Source organism: Poeciliopsis prolifica, unplaced genomic scaffold, assembly GCF_027474105.1.
Source record: "Poeciliopsis prolifica strain line A6 unplaced genomic scaffold, Auburn_PproV2 SCAFFOLD163, whole genome shotgun sequence".
NCBI classification, from domain to species: domain Eukaryota; kingdom Metazoa; phylum Chordata; class Actinopteri; order Cyprinodontiformes; family Poeciliidae; genus Poeciliopsis; species Poeciliopsis prolifica.
The window spans coordinates 19,088-39,023 of record NW_026562538.1 but is presented as its reverse complement, the minus strand read 5'-3'; the positions used below and the strand labels follow the sequence as shown (position 1 = coordinate 39,023).

At 46.2% G+C, this 19,936-nt stretch overlaps 1 protein-coding gene across 1 annotated transcript in view; it reads right to left on the bottom strand.

Annotated features, from left to right (window-relative positions):
- Positions 1-19,733, bottom strand: part of LOC129356291 (metabotropic glutamate receptor 7-like) — a 79,934-nt gene extending 60,201 nt beyond the window's left edge. Inside the window, 1 exon segment of the mRNA XM_055025879.1 lies at positions 18,568-19,733. Within this exon segment, the coding sequence (XP_054881854.1) occupies positions 18,568-19,065 (498 nt within the window). The 5' untranslated portion in view covers positions 19,066-19,733.
- Positions 19,734-19,936: the final 203 nt, after the last annotated feature.

Below are 19,936 nucleotides of genomic sequence, written 5' to 3'. Positions count from 1 at the left end.
CATGTATGTGTATGTGAGGGCAACAGAAAGCAGGCCGGGTGCACAAACATGTATTTGATCTCAGCAGCCCACGAGCAATAAATTTTATATCAGGCTGAAAATGGAAATCCTGCTGAGCTGCTTCAACAGCAGCTGATCTGAATACAGACGAGGAAGAAGAGGAGGGATGGCTAAGCAGCTCAATGGCTGATGGAAGAAAACTTTGGAGAAGATAAATGAATACCAGAAATGTTCCAGTGAGAGCGCCCTCTTCAGGGTGACTGAGGCAATCTCCTGTATTCCTGTTCCTCAGGCTGTTCACACAGGGGGAAAGGTCAAGCAGCATTTAGTTTGCATCAGGGATGGGAATCTTTGATTTGATTCAGAACGATTCTTCATGATTTCTGTTTAATTCATCGGTGAGTCGACGTATTTCCAGACGTTCTCCGTCTTCGTTTTGTGAACGGTGAACTCGTTGAAGCTCTGTCGTCTCGGCGTTCCCAGGAGTTTCATAAAAACCAAAGTGAATCTCATTCTTTGTCTCATTTCCTCTGTCGGCTTGATTTCAGCGCCCGCCTATGTTCAAGCGACAAAATGGCCTACCGACAGCTGATTTGTTAATTTTTTAATTAATTTCAGGATTCGTATGGATTCTGATTGTGGTAAATAAGAATCGTGATTCTTTCATGAAGTGATTTTTGCTTAAGACGTTCAGAAACTGGTGGTTCCTTCAGATCAGGACTGAAAACAACTCAGTTTTCTGCAGGTTTAAATCAAAGAATCTGATTTAGAAACATTTCCTCCTCTCGTTCCTTTAGCATCTGGATTTTTAGCCTCTTTTTCTGTCCTGTCTGTGAGTCCTGCTCGGCCCTCAGATTGTCTTCATGTTTCTGCAACGTCTCTCGTCTTTCTGTCCGTCTCTGCAGGACGGACGCTCGGATTGACCCGTGAAGCGTTCAGCCTCAGCAGATGTTCCTGCTGCTGCGCCGCCATGTCGGCTGTGCAGCCTCATTAGCGTTGTGTGCAGATTCACTTCTTGACTCTTATTAAAATTAAACAGGCTTTGTTGTCCGTCCCCAGGGCCGGCGGCGCTGCAGGAAATTGAATCTGTGCTTTCTGCTCTCTGCTTCTCAGCAGGCTGTTTCTCTCTTCTCTCCTCCACCTGAGACAGTCAGTGGAGGAAGAGCGGCTCACCTGGAAACTCGACTCAGCGCAGAGGAAGTCCAGTTCAGTGAAATGCCGGCTCAAACGATCCTTCAGCTGGACCAGGATTCCTGCTCTGAATCCCGGCTTAGATTAAATTACCATGATAAGAGTGCTTTAAAAAGTTATGTCACAAGAAGCTTGAAAATATGACGAAGCAATTGTTAGTCACTATTAATGATTTTACTCAAAAGTAAGACTTTTTAAGAACATTATGACTGGAATTTAAGAACTATAAATTCAACTAGAGGCACAGACACAAAAAGGCTAGCTAGCAAAGGGATGCTAACGGCTAACAAGCAGCCATCAGTCACAGAACACAATGAGATGTCTGTGAAGAAAAAGGAACAGGAAGCTGAAGGAAACAGAAGCCGGAAGCAGAAACAGGAAGTGAACTCCCTGTTAGCTTCAGGGTTAAAGCGCTAACGGCGCTCCTCGGATGTTTCCTCAGAGAAGCTGCTTTAGATAAAAATGTACGCTACACTTCTCTGCAGCCTTTATCAGAACAGATTTCGTCAAAGAAATAATTAATGAGTCGGCTCTTAATTGCTGACAGAAACATTAGTTTAAAGCTGCTGCTGCTTTAACTTCGTCTGGAAGATAAACAACTTTTTGTTTTTCTGCTTTTAGCAAATGACTGCAGAGCAGAAAGAGCTGTTTGTCTTTTATTATCTGAGTTTTAGCATCTGCAGCATGGGAGTCCGGGTGGAGGAAGCTTTTACTGGTGGAGCTAATAAAAGGTTAAGACGAGGCACTGAGTACAGACTCATCGGGCTTTAACTATGCACCTCATCTGTAGCAGAAATGTTGGCCTACTTTATGCTATCAGACAGGTTCTGTCTAACTGTCTGTCTGAGTTTGTCCAAAGAGGTAAGTTCACACGTTGGTGCAAAAAATGTACTTAAACCTCATCGGCATCATAAAAGCTTGAAGATGAATTATGGGTTTTAAAGCCTCTGCAGTCTGATTCAGAAAGACTCACAGACTGGATGAAGACTTTCGTACGTTTTGCAGCTGGAAGATCAGAACCAGCAGAACCTCTGTACACAACCCTTCATTTCAACATGTTAAGTTCTGCAGAGGTAAGATGCAGATAGTGATTGGGCTGGGCTGATCGACGGCTCGAACCGCAGCGACCCGCAGCGACCCGCAGCGACGCTCACAATGTTTCAGAGCCACAAAAAATATTAATAAACAGAAACGCACGTTTCATCGTCAGAAAACTAAAACTGTTTAATGTGGATGAGTTCTGATCAGATCAGGTTTCAGAGCAGCTGAGTGTCACGTCTGGTTCAGACAGGAAGGAGAACAAACAGCTTCCTGTCCAGCAGGAAGTCCGGCTCCCTTAATGTGACGTGTTGCTGCAGCGCTGCAGCTCATGCATGAGCATGATTCCTGCTGCTGCAGCTCACAGGAAGCCAGGGTGGCGTGAGCGCCCTCATCAGGAAGCGCTAGCGGCTAGGAGCGTTTAGCTAACTGATCCGAGACAAGCAGGAAAGTTCACAAACAACAACGTTAGAAACATCAACATCTTCACGAAGCTGGGTTTTCCCAGGTGAACCTGAACGTGGCACAGCTCAGTGAACAGCTGCTGATTAAAAAGTTTCATGGTGATATTTTGTGGTAGCATTGTGATAACAAACAGTGACAAATATTGACCTTAAAATCATGCCTATAATGTGATTCTTTAGGACACCAGTCACATAAAAGGTGTCATTTATATCGCTAAAATCCTCATAACTTAATTTAATCATGTTTTAAAATTGATTGATATTTATTGATTCACCTATATTGACTAAACAGTTTTGAAAAGCTGTAAAAATATCAATCTTGAAAATAGTGACAGTTTTGGAATTCACAACGATAAATCAAAATCTTATAAGAAATTTATCAAGATTAAAGATAAACGATACAAACGCCTCACAAGATCCCCAAAGTTCCTCATTTACTTTTTTTATGTTACTTGTAAAATTATGACTTCAATCTCCTACTATCACTTTATTATCATAAGTTTATTCTAGTAATTGAAAGTATATGGTGGCCAGGCCTTAATATTTCACCACAGAGTCGGAACAGAAAAAGTTGCAAAACAAGATGGCTGCCTTGACATCACTCTGAAATATGGAAACCAACAAGCGCATTGCTGAAGAAAAAAAGGGATGAAGTGGATTTATTGGTGTTAAAGTGTCCGTTGTTCCGGCTCTGTCCATGAAGGCCAGACGAGGAACAATGACATTTACTTCAGTAACATGTAAAATGTACCTTCAACTTTTCTAATTTTATTATAAAGTATCGCTATGGTTGGAGGTGTTTTACCCGCCACCATAAAATAGAAGAAGAAGAAGAAGAAGCTCTCAGTATTAGCGGAAGTTAGCATGGACGCTAATGATAAACATAATTTACGATTCTGAAGTTGTTGTTTGACCGGAGCGGCTCTTTAACCTCATGAATCCTCATGAATCCTCATGAATCCTCATGAGTCCTCATGAGTCCACCATGGTTGGTGTTTTCCTTCCTGCTTGCGCGCGCCTGGACGTGGAATGGTGACGTTTGTCGAGACTCCGGTCACATGAAAAGCCTCCCAGCCTGTTCAGACTCATAAGAGATCAGATGCAGGCCGCATTCAGGCAAAGCAACTAATAAATAAAAATAAATGGAATGCGTGTGGCGCCAGGCTGCAGTGTGAACGTGACCGGGTCCAGATTCCGGTCCTGGGAGGATCCTGTCGTCCTGCCGGCTCTTCTGCAGGCCTGAGCTGGAGATTCACTCGGTCAGACGATCCTCTGCTCCTCCGACAGAGACACGGATGATAACAGCTTTCTGCCAAAGCTCAGATTAACCAGCAGGAAGCTGATCTGATTGATCTGATTGTTCTGATCAGCCAGGAGAAAAAGCTTCACCATGACGAAGACGCGACAGAAACAAGCGGCTCTCCTGACACGGATGTGATTCACTAATTAATGCTCAGATTAACACTTTGGCGGCCAATCTTTCTGCTCAACATCAGACAAATGATCCTGTCAGTATAGTAACAGGTCCTGAATTAGAAAGCGACGGATATGGAGGAATGCAGGTTCACACAAAGAACCGACAGTATCAAAATATATCAGAAACTAAGAATAATATGCTACAGTAAGGATTGTGACGCAAAATACCTGACAGTTAAAAAAAATTCTGATCTAAAGAATCTGCAACTGAAAAATGTAAAAGTTGAATAAAATAATGAAACCGATTCATCAGATCATTTTCTGTGAAGGATTCAGTTCACTTTCTAATAGATTCTCAGCAAAAGTCAAACATTCCAAAACAAAAGGAAATAAATCGTCACTATTGATGCATGCAGCGACAGTGGAGAGGAAAAACTGAGTTTAGAAGTTTAACATGTTGGAAACCAAGTTCAGGCAACATGTCTGAGTTTTTCTCCTATTTCATCCCGTCTTCAGCGGCGCAGGGAAGCCATGTCTGTTTCCTTTCTGCTCACTCCTGCAGCAGCCGTTAAAACATCGCAGCTGATTTACAGCCGACTTCCTGTGAGCATCATGAGGCCGTCGAACCACACAGACTGATATGAGTGGCGCTCCAGGCGTCCGACTCCGCTGCTCATTACAGGCGGGAAATGAATCACTGTGTCCGGCCGGATCAGAAATCCATCAGAAAGCAGCAAACAGGCTGATGAACAAGCAGATAAATCCTGGAAAACGCCGCCGCATGGACTTTCTGCCAAAGCAACAGCTGGTTGACTAACACCTGGTGCCTTGCTCAGAGGCACCGGGGTCATTGGGTTAAATTACCGCCGCTTAAAGGACGATTCAGCTGCGCTTTTCCTTAAACTGTTCCTTACGTTTGAACGAGAGCTAAAAGGTTTTGAATCCATAAATCAATAAAGGAGAAGCCTGATGAGCCACAGCTGGACGGAAAATCCTGCATTTATCAGTTTGTATTTTCACCGCATTATTCTTTTATTTATAAATGTCAGTTTGAAACGAAACATTTAACTTTGTCAGGAATCAAAATGGGCATCAATTTTTGGCATTTGCAGCTATTAATTATGACTATTAATGATGAAATTATGAAAGTTTTTCAGTGTAATTTAGGAACCAATAAAAGCCAAAATCATAATTCAAACTCAGAAGAAACTTTTCACACGATGAACAAAAAATCACCGACACAATGATTCCTAATCAAGTCCGAGAATTTATGAAGAAAATAGTGTAACTTTACAGCTGAATTATCCCAGAATTAACATCTTTAACCACATCACTACTGATGTACATATATGTATAACTGGATATATATACCTCCATCTTTGTTTTATATATATATATATATATATTATATATATATATATATATATATAGGCTGACTGGATAGCTCAATACATAAGGCATCAGTATATCACCCGAGAGGGCAGGGTTCGAATCCAGTCTGGGTCCTTAGGCAAGACCCTTCAAGCTACTGCCTACCTCATACCATGAGAGATACTAAGTTGCATAACATGCCGGCTCAGACGTCGCCCGGCCAAACAAGGTCTGCGTCAGGTGTTGGGGAACCAGAGCACCTTGATGACAAATGGGCTACTGGAACAAGACGGAAATGGGCGAGAGATGAAAATGTGGATCTGTTGGAATGCTACTACTCAAGTAACCCTAGTGAGAGAGGTTACATGCAAAGACTGGGGAAGGAATGGTTACTTCGACATCCCAGTCAACACTAAGTGCTAAACAACTAGTAGCTCAGTGTTCCAACATCCGCAAACGGCAACTGCTATCACAACTTGAGATTGACGAGATACAACACAAATGCTACGGCAAAAGGGAGGAACCCGGATGTCAGGACTGTGGGGACTTAACTACAAGTCCCCACCCAGAGAGGGGATACACGGCCCCAATGAGCGAAACAGAGCTGAACGAGACAGCTGCTGACCTGAGAGAGAGAATCATGACCCGAATGACAACCAGGCCTCCCCGGCGCCAATTACAACGGCTGAGTGAAGTACCATCAGAAAGTCTCAGAAACCAATGAGCTGATCTACAACTCAGCATCAGTGATCCTTGAGATACTTGGCTATAAGAGCAACCATGAGACCCAATACCCACCATGGAAAAGACGGTTAGAGGCTAAAATCAAGGTAACAAGGAGGGAAGTGAGCCAACTGTCAGAGCTCCACAAGGGTGCAATGAAAAGACCAGTACCCAGAAAGTACAGCCAGATGCCCATACCTGAAGCACTCGAGACTGCCAAACAGAGGCTCCAAGCCTTGTCCAGCCGCCTAAAGAGATACACAAGGGAGAATGAATCCAGAAGGATTAACCGGCTCTTCTCCACTCAACCAGCTAAGGTGTACTCTCAATGGCAGGGTAACAATAACAACAGAGCAGACCCACCAAGGCTGGAGACGGAACAATACTGGAAAGGCATATGGGAAAGGGAGGCGTCCCACAACAGCAATGCACAGTGGCTGATCTCTCTACGAGAGGACCACAGCAACCTCCCTGAGCAAGCCCCGGTAACCATCACTGTGACAGATGTTCAAGAAAGAGTCTCAGGTATGAAAAACTGGACAGCACCAGGGCCTGACATGATCCATGCCTACTGGCTAAAGAAACTCACTGCTCTCCATGAGCGACTGGCAGCCCAAATGAACCAGCTGCTACAAAGTGGGACTCACCCTGAATGGTTAACTGAAGGGCGGACAATCCTAATCCAGAAGGATCCATCAAAGGGTCCAGTCCCACCCAACTACCGACCAATAACCTGCCTCTCCACAACCTGGAAGCTCATGTCAGGCATCATAGCGGCCAAGATAAGCAAACACATGGATAAACACATGAGCACGGCACAGAAGGGTATCGGTGTAAATAGCAGAGGAGCCAAACACCAACTCCTCGTAGACCGCACAGTTGCCCGAGACTGCAAAACCCGACACACCAACCTGTGCATGGCTTGGATTGATTACAAGAAAGCCTATGACTCAATGCCGCATACTTGGATCATTGAATGCTTAGAGATGTATAACATCAACAGGACTCTGAGAGCCTTCATTGCAAACTCGATGAGGCTGTGGAAAACCACCCTTGAAGCCAACTGCAAACCACTTGCACAAGTGTCCATCAAATGTGGCATATACCAAGGAGATGCTCTGTCCCCGCTACTGTTCCCCCTGAACCCTCTCAGCCAAGTTATCAACAAGACTGGCTACGGATACAGACTCAAAATGGGGCCAATATCAGTCACCTCCTCTACATGGATGACATCAAGCTGTACGCCAAGTGTGAGTGAGACATCGACTCACTGATCCACACCACCAGGATCTACAGCACGGACATTGGGATCATTCGGACTAGAGAAATGTGGTCGGCTGATCACAAAGAGGGGGAAGGTCATCCACACAGAAGGGGTCTCACTCCCAGAAGGAACATAGCAGACATAGAGGACAGTTACAAGTACCTAGGTATACCAAGCAAATGGCAACCTCGATGAGACCAAGGAGCCACAGCTAAATACCTCCAACGAATAAGGCAAGTCCTGAGAAGCCAGCTCAATGGCAAGAACAAAATCCGTGCGATAAACAGCTATGCCCTGCCAGTAATCAGATACCCTGCTGGAATAATTAGCTGGCCAAAGGAGGAGATAAAAACCACAGATATTAAGACCAGAAAGCTACTAACCATGCATGGAGGGCTCCATCCCAAATCCAGCACCCAGAGACTGTACACGAGCCGCAAGGAAGGAGGCAGAGGACTAGTGAGTGTGAGAACCACTGTCCAGGACGAAACAACTAAGATCCATAAATACATCAGGGACAAAGCCTCAACAGACAATGTGCTCAGTGAATGTCTCAGACAACAGGGAACGGAGGTTGAGGTGCCAGAGATACCATCATGGGAGGACAAGCCCCTACATGGGATGTACCACCAGCAAATAACCCATCTGTCACTGTGATGGTTACCGGGGCTATCAGTAAATCCTACCAATGGCTGGAAAAAGCTGGACTCAAGGACAGCACAGAGGCCCTCATCCTGGCCGCCCAGGAACAGGCCCTAAACACCAGAGCAATAGAGGCCCAGATCTACCACACCAGACAAGACCCAAGGTGTAGGTTGTGCAAGGAGGCCCCTGAGACAGTCCAGCACATCACAGCAGGTGCAAGATACTGGCAGGGAAAGCGTACATGGAGCGACATAATCAAGTGGCAGGCATAGTGTACAGAAACATCTGTGCAGAATATGGACTGGAAACCCCGAGATCAAAGTGGGAAACACCCCCAAAGGTGGTGGAGAACGCCAGAGCTAAGATCCTGTGGGACTTCCAGATCCAGACAGACAGAATGGTAATGGCGAACCAACCAGACATTGTCGTAGTGGATAAACATCAGAGGAAAGCCGTTGTGGTAGATGTAGCAATACCAAGTGATTGCAACATCAGGAAAAAGGAGCACGAGAAACTGGAGAAATACCAGGGCCTCAGGGAAGAACTGGAGAGGGCCTGGAAGGTGAAGACCACAGTGGTGCCTGTGGTCATCGGGGCCCTCGGGGCAGTAACCCCCAAACTGGAGCAGTGGCTACAACAGATCCCAGGAACAACATCAGACATCTCAGTCCAGAAATGTGCAGTCCTTGGCACAAGATACTGCAGGACCCTCAATCTCCCAGGCCTCTGGTAGAGGACCCGAGCTCAGAGGATATATAGATCTATATAGATAGATCTATATATCCTCTGGTAGAGGACCCGAGGATATATAGATCTATATATATAGATCTATATCTATAGATATAGATCTATATCTATATATCCTCTGGTAGAGGACCCGAGCTCAGAGGATATATAGATCTATATATATAGATATATATAGATCTATATATAAATCTATATATATAGATCTATATATATAGATCTATATATCCTCTGGTAGAGGCTCAGAGGATAAGAACCACCGCGGTGGGTGATCCATTGTGTTTTCTTATCTTAGAAAACACTGCATTGTTAAAACAGTCCAGCATCTGTTTTAACAATGCAGTTAAAACAGAATCATAAATCAGTGGCTCCCTTGGGGTCAGAGGTCATTCAAACCCAGAACAAGGCTAACCTGAAGCTAAAGAAGTGAATGTGTGACGATAAGAGAAAACAAAGATGGAGGGAAAGAGATCGCAGATTAAACATTTAGATAAAAATTACTTCAAACTGCAACAGAGACGACAAAATAATTATTACAGAATAAATCATTATTTCAATATCAATAACTGTTCAGTGAGAATCTTCAATAATGGAAGAAAAATGACGACTAAATCGTCTTTTTATCTACTTTATCCAGCGCAGACGCAAATGAAAGCAGCATGTGGACTACAGCGCAGGGCATTCTGGGTAAATCCAACAAAGCTAACATGCTAGCCTAGCGCTAGCAGCAGAAATGGCTCCTGGTCTTCAGCCAAAGACTAAAGAGAAATCACTAAACTCTGACGCCTCCATCTTGTTTCATCTGGTGAAACAGGAAGTTGCTCTCGGTGTCTTCAGAAGTTTTAGTGTCGTTTCCTGCAGTGGTTGTTGGTGCAGCGCCCCCACAGGCCAGGAGGGGAACAGGCTGGTTTGGGTCAGAACCACAGCAGCTGGAGGTGGAGCAGATGTTCTGGTTCCAGTAGAACCGGGTCAACTGGACCATCAGGAGGGAAACCTGGATCTGATTGGAAACCAGATAAATCAAAGAAACAACGAAGCCTGGAGCTGGAGCTGCCTCAGGCGGAGTACGAAGCCGATTCCTGCGGGTCGGTTCTGGGTGGATTTGGCTCCTCCATCCAGTCACAGTCCGGCTCGGTGCCGATCATCTCCAAAGTCCCGTTCCGCTGCATTCAGACGTCTCAGCATCTGGACTTTTCTGCTGTAAATCAACAGAATGTTTCCTGGTGGGAAGGAAACTGACGGCACTTTGTGGGTCGATATCTCCACTGTAGTTCATAAACTGGGTTTCATGCATTTCTCAGGTTGTTCTTCATTCCAGCTGAACTTCAGGCTCAGGTCAGGAAAACAGAACTGGAACACGTTACGGTCCAGTTCCTGTTCCCAGTTTGCTGATGTAACTGGGAGATTTTCCACAACAACCCAGAACAGAACACCGATCACACCTGGAACAAAACGAGCCGAGCACAGCGTCATCGTTCTGAGGCCCTGCTGCAGGACGGGTCGGAACCAGAAATGATAATGAGCTGATGATGATGATGGGTTGGAGTCAGTGTGTGTGTGTGTGTGTGGTGTGTGTGACTGAGGCAGATCTCTGCTGAAATTTAATGGGTTTTAATGACGTGTTTTGTTCACAAAATGTGGACAAAAAGATGGAAAATAAATAAAAGATCAGATGAAAAAATGCCCGTCAGTTTCCACAGCAGCAGATTTATTTATGAGTGTGAATATTAATGAGCAACAAGCCGATATCTCTGGGAAGACGCTTCTGACTCAGAGCAGAAAAGTCCAAAAGAAGCTCAGAGAGACGGCCAGAACCAGAACCTCTGAGCAGAACTCTGGAGATCAGAACGGATCAGCAGTTTGGGTCGACATCAATGAAATATGAGAGGAGGGAAGTTCAGCAACATGAAGCCGTTTGGTTCCATCAGGACTCTGAGGCGCTACGCCCATAAATAACAGAAATGATTTCAGTTATTATATTGACTTATGAGACAAAAAAATAGTTTCAAAGTCATATTTTCTTCTTATTACTCCTTCATTTGAAATGTCACTGTTACAAACTAAATTTTTTGATGTGAACTAAATAATTTTGCTTTAAGCTAACTAAATATTTCACCATCAGAGCAAAAATACCAACAAAATAGCTAGCTTCAAATTCAAACTAAACATTCATTTAGTTTGAAAGCCAAATATTTAGCTCTTTATTTAGCAAATTATATAGTTTGAAACTACAGATGTAGCTGGTTAACTAAACATTTAGTTGGTTTGCTAAATATTAGCCAGCTTCTTCAATTTTACTAGATATACTTGTTGAATATATTCAACAAGTAGCAAAACAGTTAAACTTACTAGTTTGAAAGTCTTCAGCTCTGAGCTAGCTAATTATTTTTAGTTTGAAACTAAACATTTAGTTGCCTAGCTAAGTATTAGTTAGCTATATTTAACTACTTATTAAATACATTCAGAAGCGTTTAGCTTTATCATACCAACATCTTTAGTTTCAATCTAAATATTTTAGTTTGAAACTGTGACATTTGTAATTGAGTGTAACTGTGGAAACACGGCGACTTTATTTCTGAAGCATCTTTCAGTCACACAAGTCAAAAAGCTTGATGAGTTTTTTTCAGATCAAATGATGATCATGCAGGAGAAAAAATTCTAGGTTTTTTTTACGGAATATTTATTCTTCGTCAGTAGAAATATTTCATCATGAGCGTTCCAGGAAAAAGCAAGCCTGACCTGGCCTCCGGGTGGCGCTGCAGAGTCCAGTGACAGTGTGGTTCATCCTGAGAATATGACGGAATATTTCATGCAGAATCAAGCAGCATTTGAAGCAGAATAATGAGGAGAAAAAAGCCCAAGTTATGATGACGATAAAGAGCAAATGAAACCAACTCAGAAATGATGAAAACATGAATGAGACACAACGGCTGCTGCTGGGTCAACCTAACTCTTCCTCCTCCTCCTCTTCCTCCCTGTCTGTCTGTAGAGCGTCTATCGATCCAGAGGTCAGGGAGGTTCAGCAGACAACTCTATATTCAGCAGCTCTAGGTTCAGCAGCTCTAGGTTCAGCAGCTCTACGTCCAGCAGGGAAGTCAGAAGTGGTTCTGCTCTTTGGGCCACAGAGATGCAGTCAGTGAAGCAGCGTGAGCCGCGCTGACGGGGAATCCTTTCCTCCAGCCTCAGATTTCATCCCACAAACCCTCAGAGATGCTCAGAGGACCAGAATCGAGGATCTTCAGGGACCTTCAGGGATCTTCAGGGACCTTCAGGGACCTTCTGGGATCTTCAGGGATCTTCAGGGACCTTCAGGGACCTTCAGGGATCTTCAGGGACCTTCAGGGATCTTCAGGGACCTTCAGGGATCTTCAGGGACCTTCAGGGACCTTCAGGGATCTTCAGGGACCTTCAGGGATCTTCAGGGACCTTCAGGGACCTTCAGGGATCTTCAGGGACCTTCAGGGACCTTCTGGGATCTTCAGGGATCTTCAGGGACTTCAGGGACCTTCAGGGATCTTCAGGGACCTTCAGGGATCTTCAGGGACCTTCAGGGACCTTCAGGGATCTTCAGGGACCTTCAGGGATCTTCAGGGACCTTCAGGGACCTTCAGGGACCTTCAGGGATCTTCAGGGACCTTCAGGGATCTTCAGGGACCTTCAGGGACCTTCAGGGATCTTCAGGGACCTTCAGGGATCTTCAGGGATCTTCAGGACCTTCAGGGACCTTCAGGGATCTTCAGGGATCTTCAGGGATCTTCAGGGACCTTCAGGGACCTTCAGGGACCTTCTGGGATCTTCAGGGACCTTCAGGGATCTTCAGGGATCTTCAGGGATCTTCAGGGACCTTCAGGGACCTTCAGGGACCTTCAGGGATCTTCAGGGATCTTCAGGGACCTTCAGGGATCAGAGCCACTCAGGATCAACCTGAGCAGAAACTCCATCAGGTCATGATGTCGTTCAGTCGACCTGGAGTCTGAGGGTTGCTAGTGATGCTACTGACATATTAGCATTTAAACTAACATTAGCATTTTGGCTCATCCTGTACTGAACTGAGTAATTCAATCCAAGACCACATGCTGGTTATGCCCCACCTGCTGCTGACCTTAGCAACCTTAGCAATGTTGCTAATTTTCAGGATCAAAACACTGGATTTCAACCGACACATTTAATTTCTTCATGAGTTTCCAATCAGTCTCACATCTTTACGGTATCGGCTGTAAACTAGACCAACCCTTTTCAATTCCAGTTTTTTCTTAGTTTCAGTTAATTATAATAACTTTGGAGCTATAGGAATAAAGTTTCAAAGCGGAAATGTTTAGTTACGAGTCAAAAACAGAAAAAGTGATTCATCAGGTGAAAATGTTTTTCTCCTGATTCCCAGTATCTCCCGGTTCTGACCCGGTCAAGACAGCTTGATGGAAACAGATGGACGGAGTCATGAAGGAGAGCGATGTGTGTGTGGAGTCCTTGGAAACGTCCATTAATCTGCCGCCTCAGCGCCTTTCAGAGCAGCAGGTCAGACGTGACGACCTTCATCCTCCAGGTGACCGAGGCGGGAACAATCAATGGTTCGTCCTCTGGGACCCGGTCAGTCGCCGGGACGTGATGATGATGATGCTGACGGACCAGCAGGGAGGTGTCTGTCCCCCGTGTCCCGGCGCCGTCTCTGTTTTCAGGCAAACTGCGACGCTGACCTGTAACTAACAGGAACTTCACGCGGCTCGGAGTGGTCTCCATGGCAACAGGCATCACTGGGTCCTCCAGCACAGAAGAAGAGCGTGAAGACATGTTTGTGATCTGATTCATTGAACGGCTTCGGCTGAATATTCATCAGATGATAAACAGACATTTAGCATAAAAATAACACAACATGTTTTTCCATCATCGGCTGATGAAGATTCTGCTGGTTTGTAACTTCAGCCTGACGAGGCGCCGCGAGTCACACGTTCAATCAGGCTGACAGCCAATCAGCAGCCAGGAAAACAGCCAATCAGCAGCCAGGAAAACAGCCAATCAGCAACCAATCAGCAACCAGGAAAACAGCCAATCAGCAACCAGGAAAACAGCCAATCAGCAGCCAGGAAAACAGCCAATCAGCAACCAGGAAAACAGCCAATCAGCAGCCAGGAAAACAGCCAATCAGCAGCCAGGAAAACAACCAATCAGCAGCCAGGAAAACAACCAATCAGCAGCCAGGAAAACAGCCAATCAGCAGCCAGGAAATCACCCAATCAGCAGCCAGGAAAACAGCCAATCAGCAGCCAGGAAAACAGCCAATCAGCAACCAATCAGCAACCAGGAAAACAGCCAATCAGCAGCCAGGAAAACAGCCAATCAGCAGCCAGGAAATCACCCAATCAGCAGCCAGGAAAACAGCCAATCAGCAGTCAGGAAAACAACCAATCAGCAGCCAGGAAAACAACCAATCAGCAGCCAGGAAAACAACCAATCAGCAGCCAGGAAAACAACCAATCAGCAGCCAGGAAATCACCCAATCAGCAGCCAGGAAAACAGCCAATCAGCAGCCAGGAAATCACCCAATCAGCAGCCAGGAAATCACCCAATCAGCAGCCAGGAAAACAGCCAATCAGCAGCCAGGAAATCACCCAATCAGCAGCCAGGAAAACAACCAATCAGCAGCCAGGAAAACAGCCAGTCAATACAAAACAATAAGTTGGTCAATGTTCCATTTATTTGGTTCAGTAGCATCTCTAACCAGGACCAGTTCTGGTGGACCCGGTTCTGGTGGACCCGGTTCTGTTGGACCCGGTTCTGGTTCCTGACTCCCCCGTCATGGAGTATCAGTCGCTCCCATCCTTCCTTTGTCAGCTGCTAATTAGAGAACAAACCGAATCTGAAGCGTTTGATCAAAACAAAACAGTCTGGCTGCTTCCTGCTTCTAATAGAGTGGCACTAATCGCCCCCCGTACCAATGTGTCACATAATTGGACCAGTAGGTGGTTCATGTGCTTTCAGAAGATAAATGTGTTTTGTTCCCATCAGCAGAGCTGGTAATGGGAGTTAATGGGTGGGACGGAGGTGAAGGCTCATTAGCTGCAGCTTCTGCGCCGCAGCCGGCTGCAGCAAACACGCATGCAGGCGCCGCAACGCGTCCTCCATTAATGACATCATGTTCATGCTGATGTGATTAACAGAAAACATGAGCTCTGATGCAGTGGCAGAGCAAGAGACGGCGTCTCAATCAAATATTTTCTAATTAGAATCAAGTTATTTATGATCATTAATAATTCAGAAGTTATAGTCGCAGAATAAAAACCAACAAATAACCTCATCTAAAAACTTTCATGGTCCAAACTACATCAGAACCATCGGAACCATCAGAACCATCAGAACCTGTCGGATCAACTTCAAGATTTTAACTTGTGACTAAATCACAGAATCAACTTTATTGGCTGATAAAATGTCTAAATAAGGTGTTCAGGGTTTTATCTTCATGTTTTAACATTTTTATGTAAATTAGTTTGGTTCTGCATTATTTTACCCAAAGCGCCTCAGTGCTGCCCCCTCTGGTCAAACGGTGCAGTGGGATTCGGATCAAACAGTCTGATCTCCAAAATTTCTGGCTCCGCCCACTTTCTCTGGGATTTTCCAACATTTGTGAGGAAATAAAATCATGAGAATAAACTCAGACCAAAGTCATAATATCACCAGAATAAAGAGATTTTTTCCATTTTTAGTGTCAGAACTGATAGAAAGCTGTTGAATGGTGAGTCTCTGTTAGCGCCCCCTGCTGCTGCTCCAGTTGGTCTCACTGGTCTGGGGGAAACCAGTCTGTTGCTGGGAGCCGTTAGTGGAAACGATTAAGTCCAGTAAGATGTCTCCAGCTGAAGGTCTTCTGTCGGGCCTCAGCCTGCAGCAGGAGAAGCGACCCTTGCCATCATGTCTCATCTCAGAGGTCAGAGGTCAAGCTCCTGCCTCTCTCCAGCTGAAGCCATCTGGACGTTTTTCTGTTGTTTTGTGACTCAAACAGGGAGAAACTTGGTGATTAACGGCCGCTCCGCTCTGCCTCCAGCTGCTCCTGATGTTTCAGGAAACTGAGTGGTTCTGACCCGATTTGGGGGGGGTGCGTCCAGAACGACGAGCCTTAATGTGCGAGAGGCTAACGGGGCAGTCGGGCCCATCAGGGCTTAATGAGGTGAACGCAGCTGTGGAACAGAATCACCTTCCAGGTTTTATGATGAGGACGCCTCCCAACCGGACCTCCATTCTAGTTCTGACCCGTTTACCGGCAGATCAACCATCAGACACACCAGCTTCATTCCTCCTGTCTGGCTCCCTGATGCTGCTACAACACACTGAAATCAGAAACCATCAATATTAACTGACAGCAGGTCAAGATGGCCGCCCAGGCGGTCACCAGAGGTTCCCAGATGTTCTCATCATCATTTTCAATAAATGAAAAGAATCAACTGGCCACACATCCAGACATAAACCTTCACTCACATCGTGTTTCAAACTCCACTGAAGTTCATTTCAGGTTCCAACAAACATTTCAACTTTGTCACTGAGTTTTCACACTTTGGGAGCCACTGAACCAGAGGGAGGTTTTGGTTTTCTGCAAAAGCGTTAATATGCTAACGAGGATATGGAAAGATGTTTACTGATTTAACCCCGACGTATCCAGCCTCCCGGTCCTTTAGTGGCTCCGTGCCTTACCAGAGGCACAGGACGGGAATCCCGCCTCGTTTCTCTCATGTTTCATCTTTTATGAGTTTTGATGCTGCAGAAAACAACCGATAGATTCAGAGATGACTGATTATTTCAACAATCACTTCATCACAATTAATTGATTCAGCCCTGAAAAAAAAAAATTAGATTCAACAACAAGTTGGAGAATCGATCAGTGGATGACATCATCACCATCTTCATCACCATCTTCATCATCATTACCATCATCACCATCATCATCATCATCATCATCATCATCATCATCATCATCACCATCATCACCATCTTCATCATCATCACCATCATCATCATCATCATTACCATCATCACCATCATAATCATCATCATCATCACCATCTTCATCATCATCACCATAATCATCACCATCTTCATCATCATTACCATCGTCATCATCACCATCATCATCATCACCACAACCACCATCTTCATCACCATCACCATCATAATCATCATCATCATCACCATCTTCATCATCATCATCATCATCACCATCATCACCATCTTCATCATCACCATCATCATCATCACCACCATCTTCATCATCATTACCATCATCACCATCATAATCATCATCATCATCATCATCATCTTCATCATCATTACCATCTTCATCATCATCATCATCACCACCATCATCATCATCATCATCTTCTTCATCATCATTACCATCTTCATCATCATTACCATCGTCATCATCATCATCATCATCATCTTCTTCATCATCATTACCATCTTCATCATCATTACCATCATCACCATCATCATCATCACCACCATCTTCATCATCATTACCATAATCATCATCATCATCATCATCTTCATCATCATTACCATCATCATCATCACCATCATCATCATCATCATCATCATCATCATCGCGTCTCTCTTTCGGCTCTGCAGCTGGAGAGGAACCTGAATAAGAGGCCGAGTCGTTCAGCTGAAGTTCATCCTGATGTTTGGCGCCGAGCGAAGCGTCAAAGTTGGGATTTTCTGTTTCTATGGTAACTTCATTATGGTCGTATGGCAGCGATAAGCGCCGTGAAACAGGAAGTGCTCCAAAATAAAGCTGGGAGTGGACGGCCTGCTGGAAGCTGAGTGAGAATCTCCTCCCACTGACCCGATCTCTAAATAACCCGAGTTCTGACCCGGCCCAGGAGCAGAACTCAAAGGTTCTGGAGGCGCCTGGAGCTTTTTTACTCCAGAGCTGCTGATTGCTCCCCGAGTCAGAGGGAATCAAACCGGCAGCCGGTGTGATGTGGTGGCAGCCTGGACGACCCTCCTTCCTGTCACATCGTGTTTCACGGCCAGGCAGGAGAATTTCTGCAGAATCACATCCAGCACACTTTGTGTTCTGGCAGGAGTAATAATCACAAATATTCTCCTCCTTTATTCTCCATCGGTCTGACGGAGGTTCAGGCCAGTGCTGCTCAAAGTGGGGCCGCGGCCCCCGGGGGCCACCGGAGGACCCAGGAAGTTGGAAGCAAGATGAGAACAAAATAAAACAGAATTATTTTTTATATCATAACATTTTGTTTGTTTTCTACCAGATTATTTTTTCTTCGATGTCTCCATCGTTTCCAATTATTACTATGAAACATAAGTTAAAATAAGTCACAGAAATTATTAGAAAAGCTTTTAAAGGCAGCGAGGAAACTCCTGAGCAGCAGAATTTACGCTAAACGAAATCAAAATAATTATGAAATGATGCAAAGCAAGAAACTCAGTGGATGTTTCCAGGTTTGGCAGCAGCACCAGAAGCTGAGTTGAAATGGGAAAGTTGGAGGAAATGAAACATGAATCAAAGTTTCGACTCAGAAGAAAAACTTTTCCTCCTCAGAGTTTAATGATTTATTTTCCACTGGATGGAGAAACTTTATCTAGCGAAAGTAGAAGATCAGTAAGAGCCAAACGTTAAAGAGTGAAGAGCAGCGGTCGGGTTCTGACCCAAACAACATCAGGACCACAACGCGGTTCCCCTGAAGACCCGGACCGGAGCCGTACCTGGAACAGGCGCAGGATGTTGGCCACCATGATGGACACGGAGCTGGCCGACGCGCCGATCACCCCCACCACTTTCTCCGGCTTGACGAACACGGGCGGCTCGCCGTTGGTGCAGCGCACGTCGGACGTGTCCTTCTGGATCAGCGCCTGCACGAAGGTGAGCGACTGCTCCAGGGCGTAGGTGTCCCGGGAGCAGGTGTCCAGCACGCGCGCACCCAGCGTCACGTTGGGCAGCAGCTCTTCGTCCCCGTTGATCTGGTCCAGCGCGTACATCATGGCCTCCAGCCGGTGGATCCCGTTCTCCTTCTTGATGTCGCCGCAGGGCGCGCCCGGGGCGCCGCGGCCGTGCACTGGGAACAGACCCCCCAGCGTCACGTCGCCCTCCACCCGGATGGAGTGCGGCGCGTAGATCTCCTGGGATCCGGCTGCGTCCAGCAGAGCCGGCAGCAACCACAGCATCCGGAGCAGCCGGGGGGGCCGGCTGGCCTGGTGGCCCATGGCCCTGGATCAGTTCCCTCCGCCCCTGCGCACCAAACTCAGCGTTCCGACAGGAAAAACGCACAGCCACGCAAAGAAGAGCCGCTTCTCAGGAGAGAGAGAGAATTCCCAGAGACAAGTTCATTCCCGGTGGGGAAGTCTGAGCGCAGAATCCCGCAAACTGGCGCAACAGTCCGCGTTTAGCAGCGCAATATCACCGCAAAGTGCGCGCAGAGCCGCCGCACGCTTGTTGCTCCAGCATCATCCCCACCATCATTCCAGGACCTTCCAGGATTCTTCCAGGACCTTCCAGGATTCCAGAAACAAAGACAGGATCCACTCCTTTAACTCCCGCAGCAGCCGCGCACATTCCGTCTGAGGCGGCGTGAAAAACCCACCCAGCCCGCGTCCCGCACCGATGCCATGGTCCGGCACGAGCCCGATGCTGAGCGCCAGGGAGAGGAGGAGGAGGAGGATGAAGAGCAGATCTCACGCGCGGTTCAGCCTCCACGCACCGCAGAAACGCGGGATGAAACTGTTCCGCATCCGCGGCACCAAGTAACTGCGCTCTGCTCACCGCGCGCGCGTCTGCGTGAGGGACAGAGAGCGCGTGCGTGCGTGAGTCAGGCTCCTCCTCACCCACTCACCCCTCCCCCTTACACTTTCCCCTCACCTGTGCGCGCGCTGCGTGGTGAGGAGAGTCCGACCAGGAGGAACAACCCGCGGCTGAAGGAAGGAGATCACGAGACGGCGCGCGCTGTCTCCCGCACACGCACATGCGCGCGCATACTCCACCTACGCGCCTTGTGTGTCAGAGAGACTCCTGTTGCCAAAACAACCCGAGAATCAACCGAGAATCAACCCGCGAAGAAGAAACGATCCACTTAATACA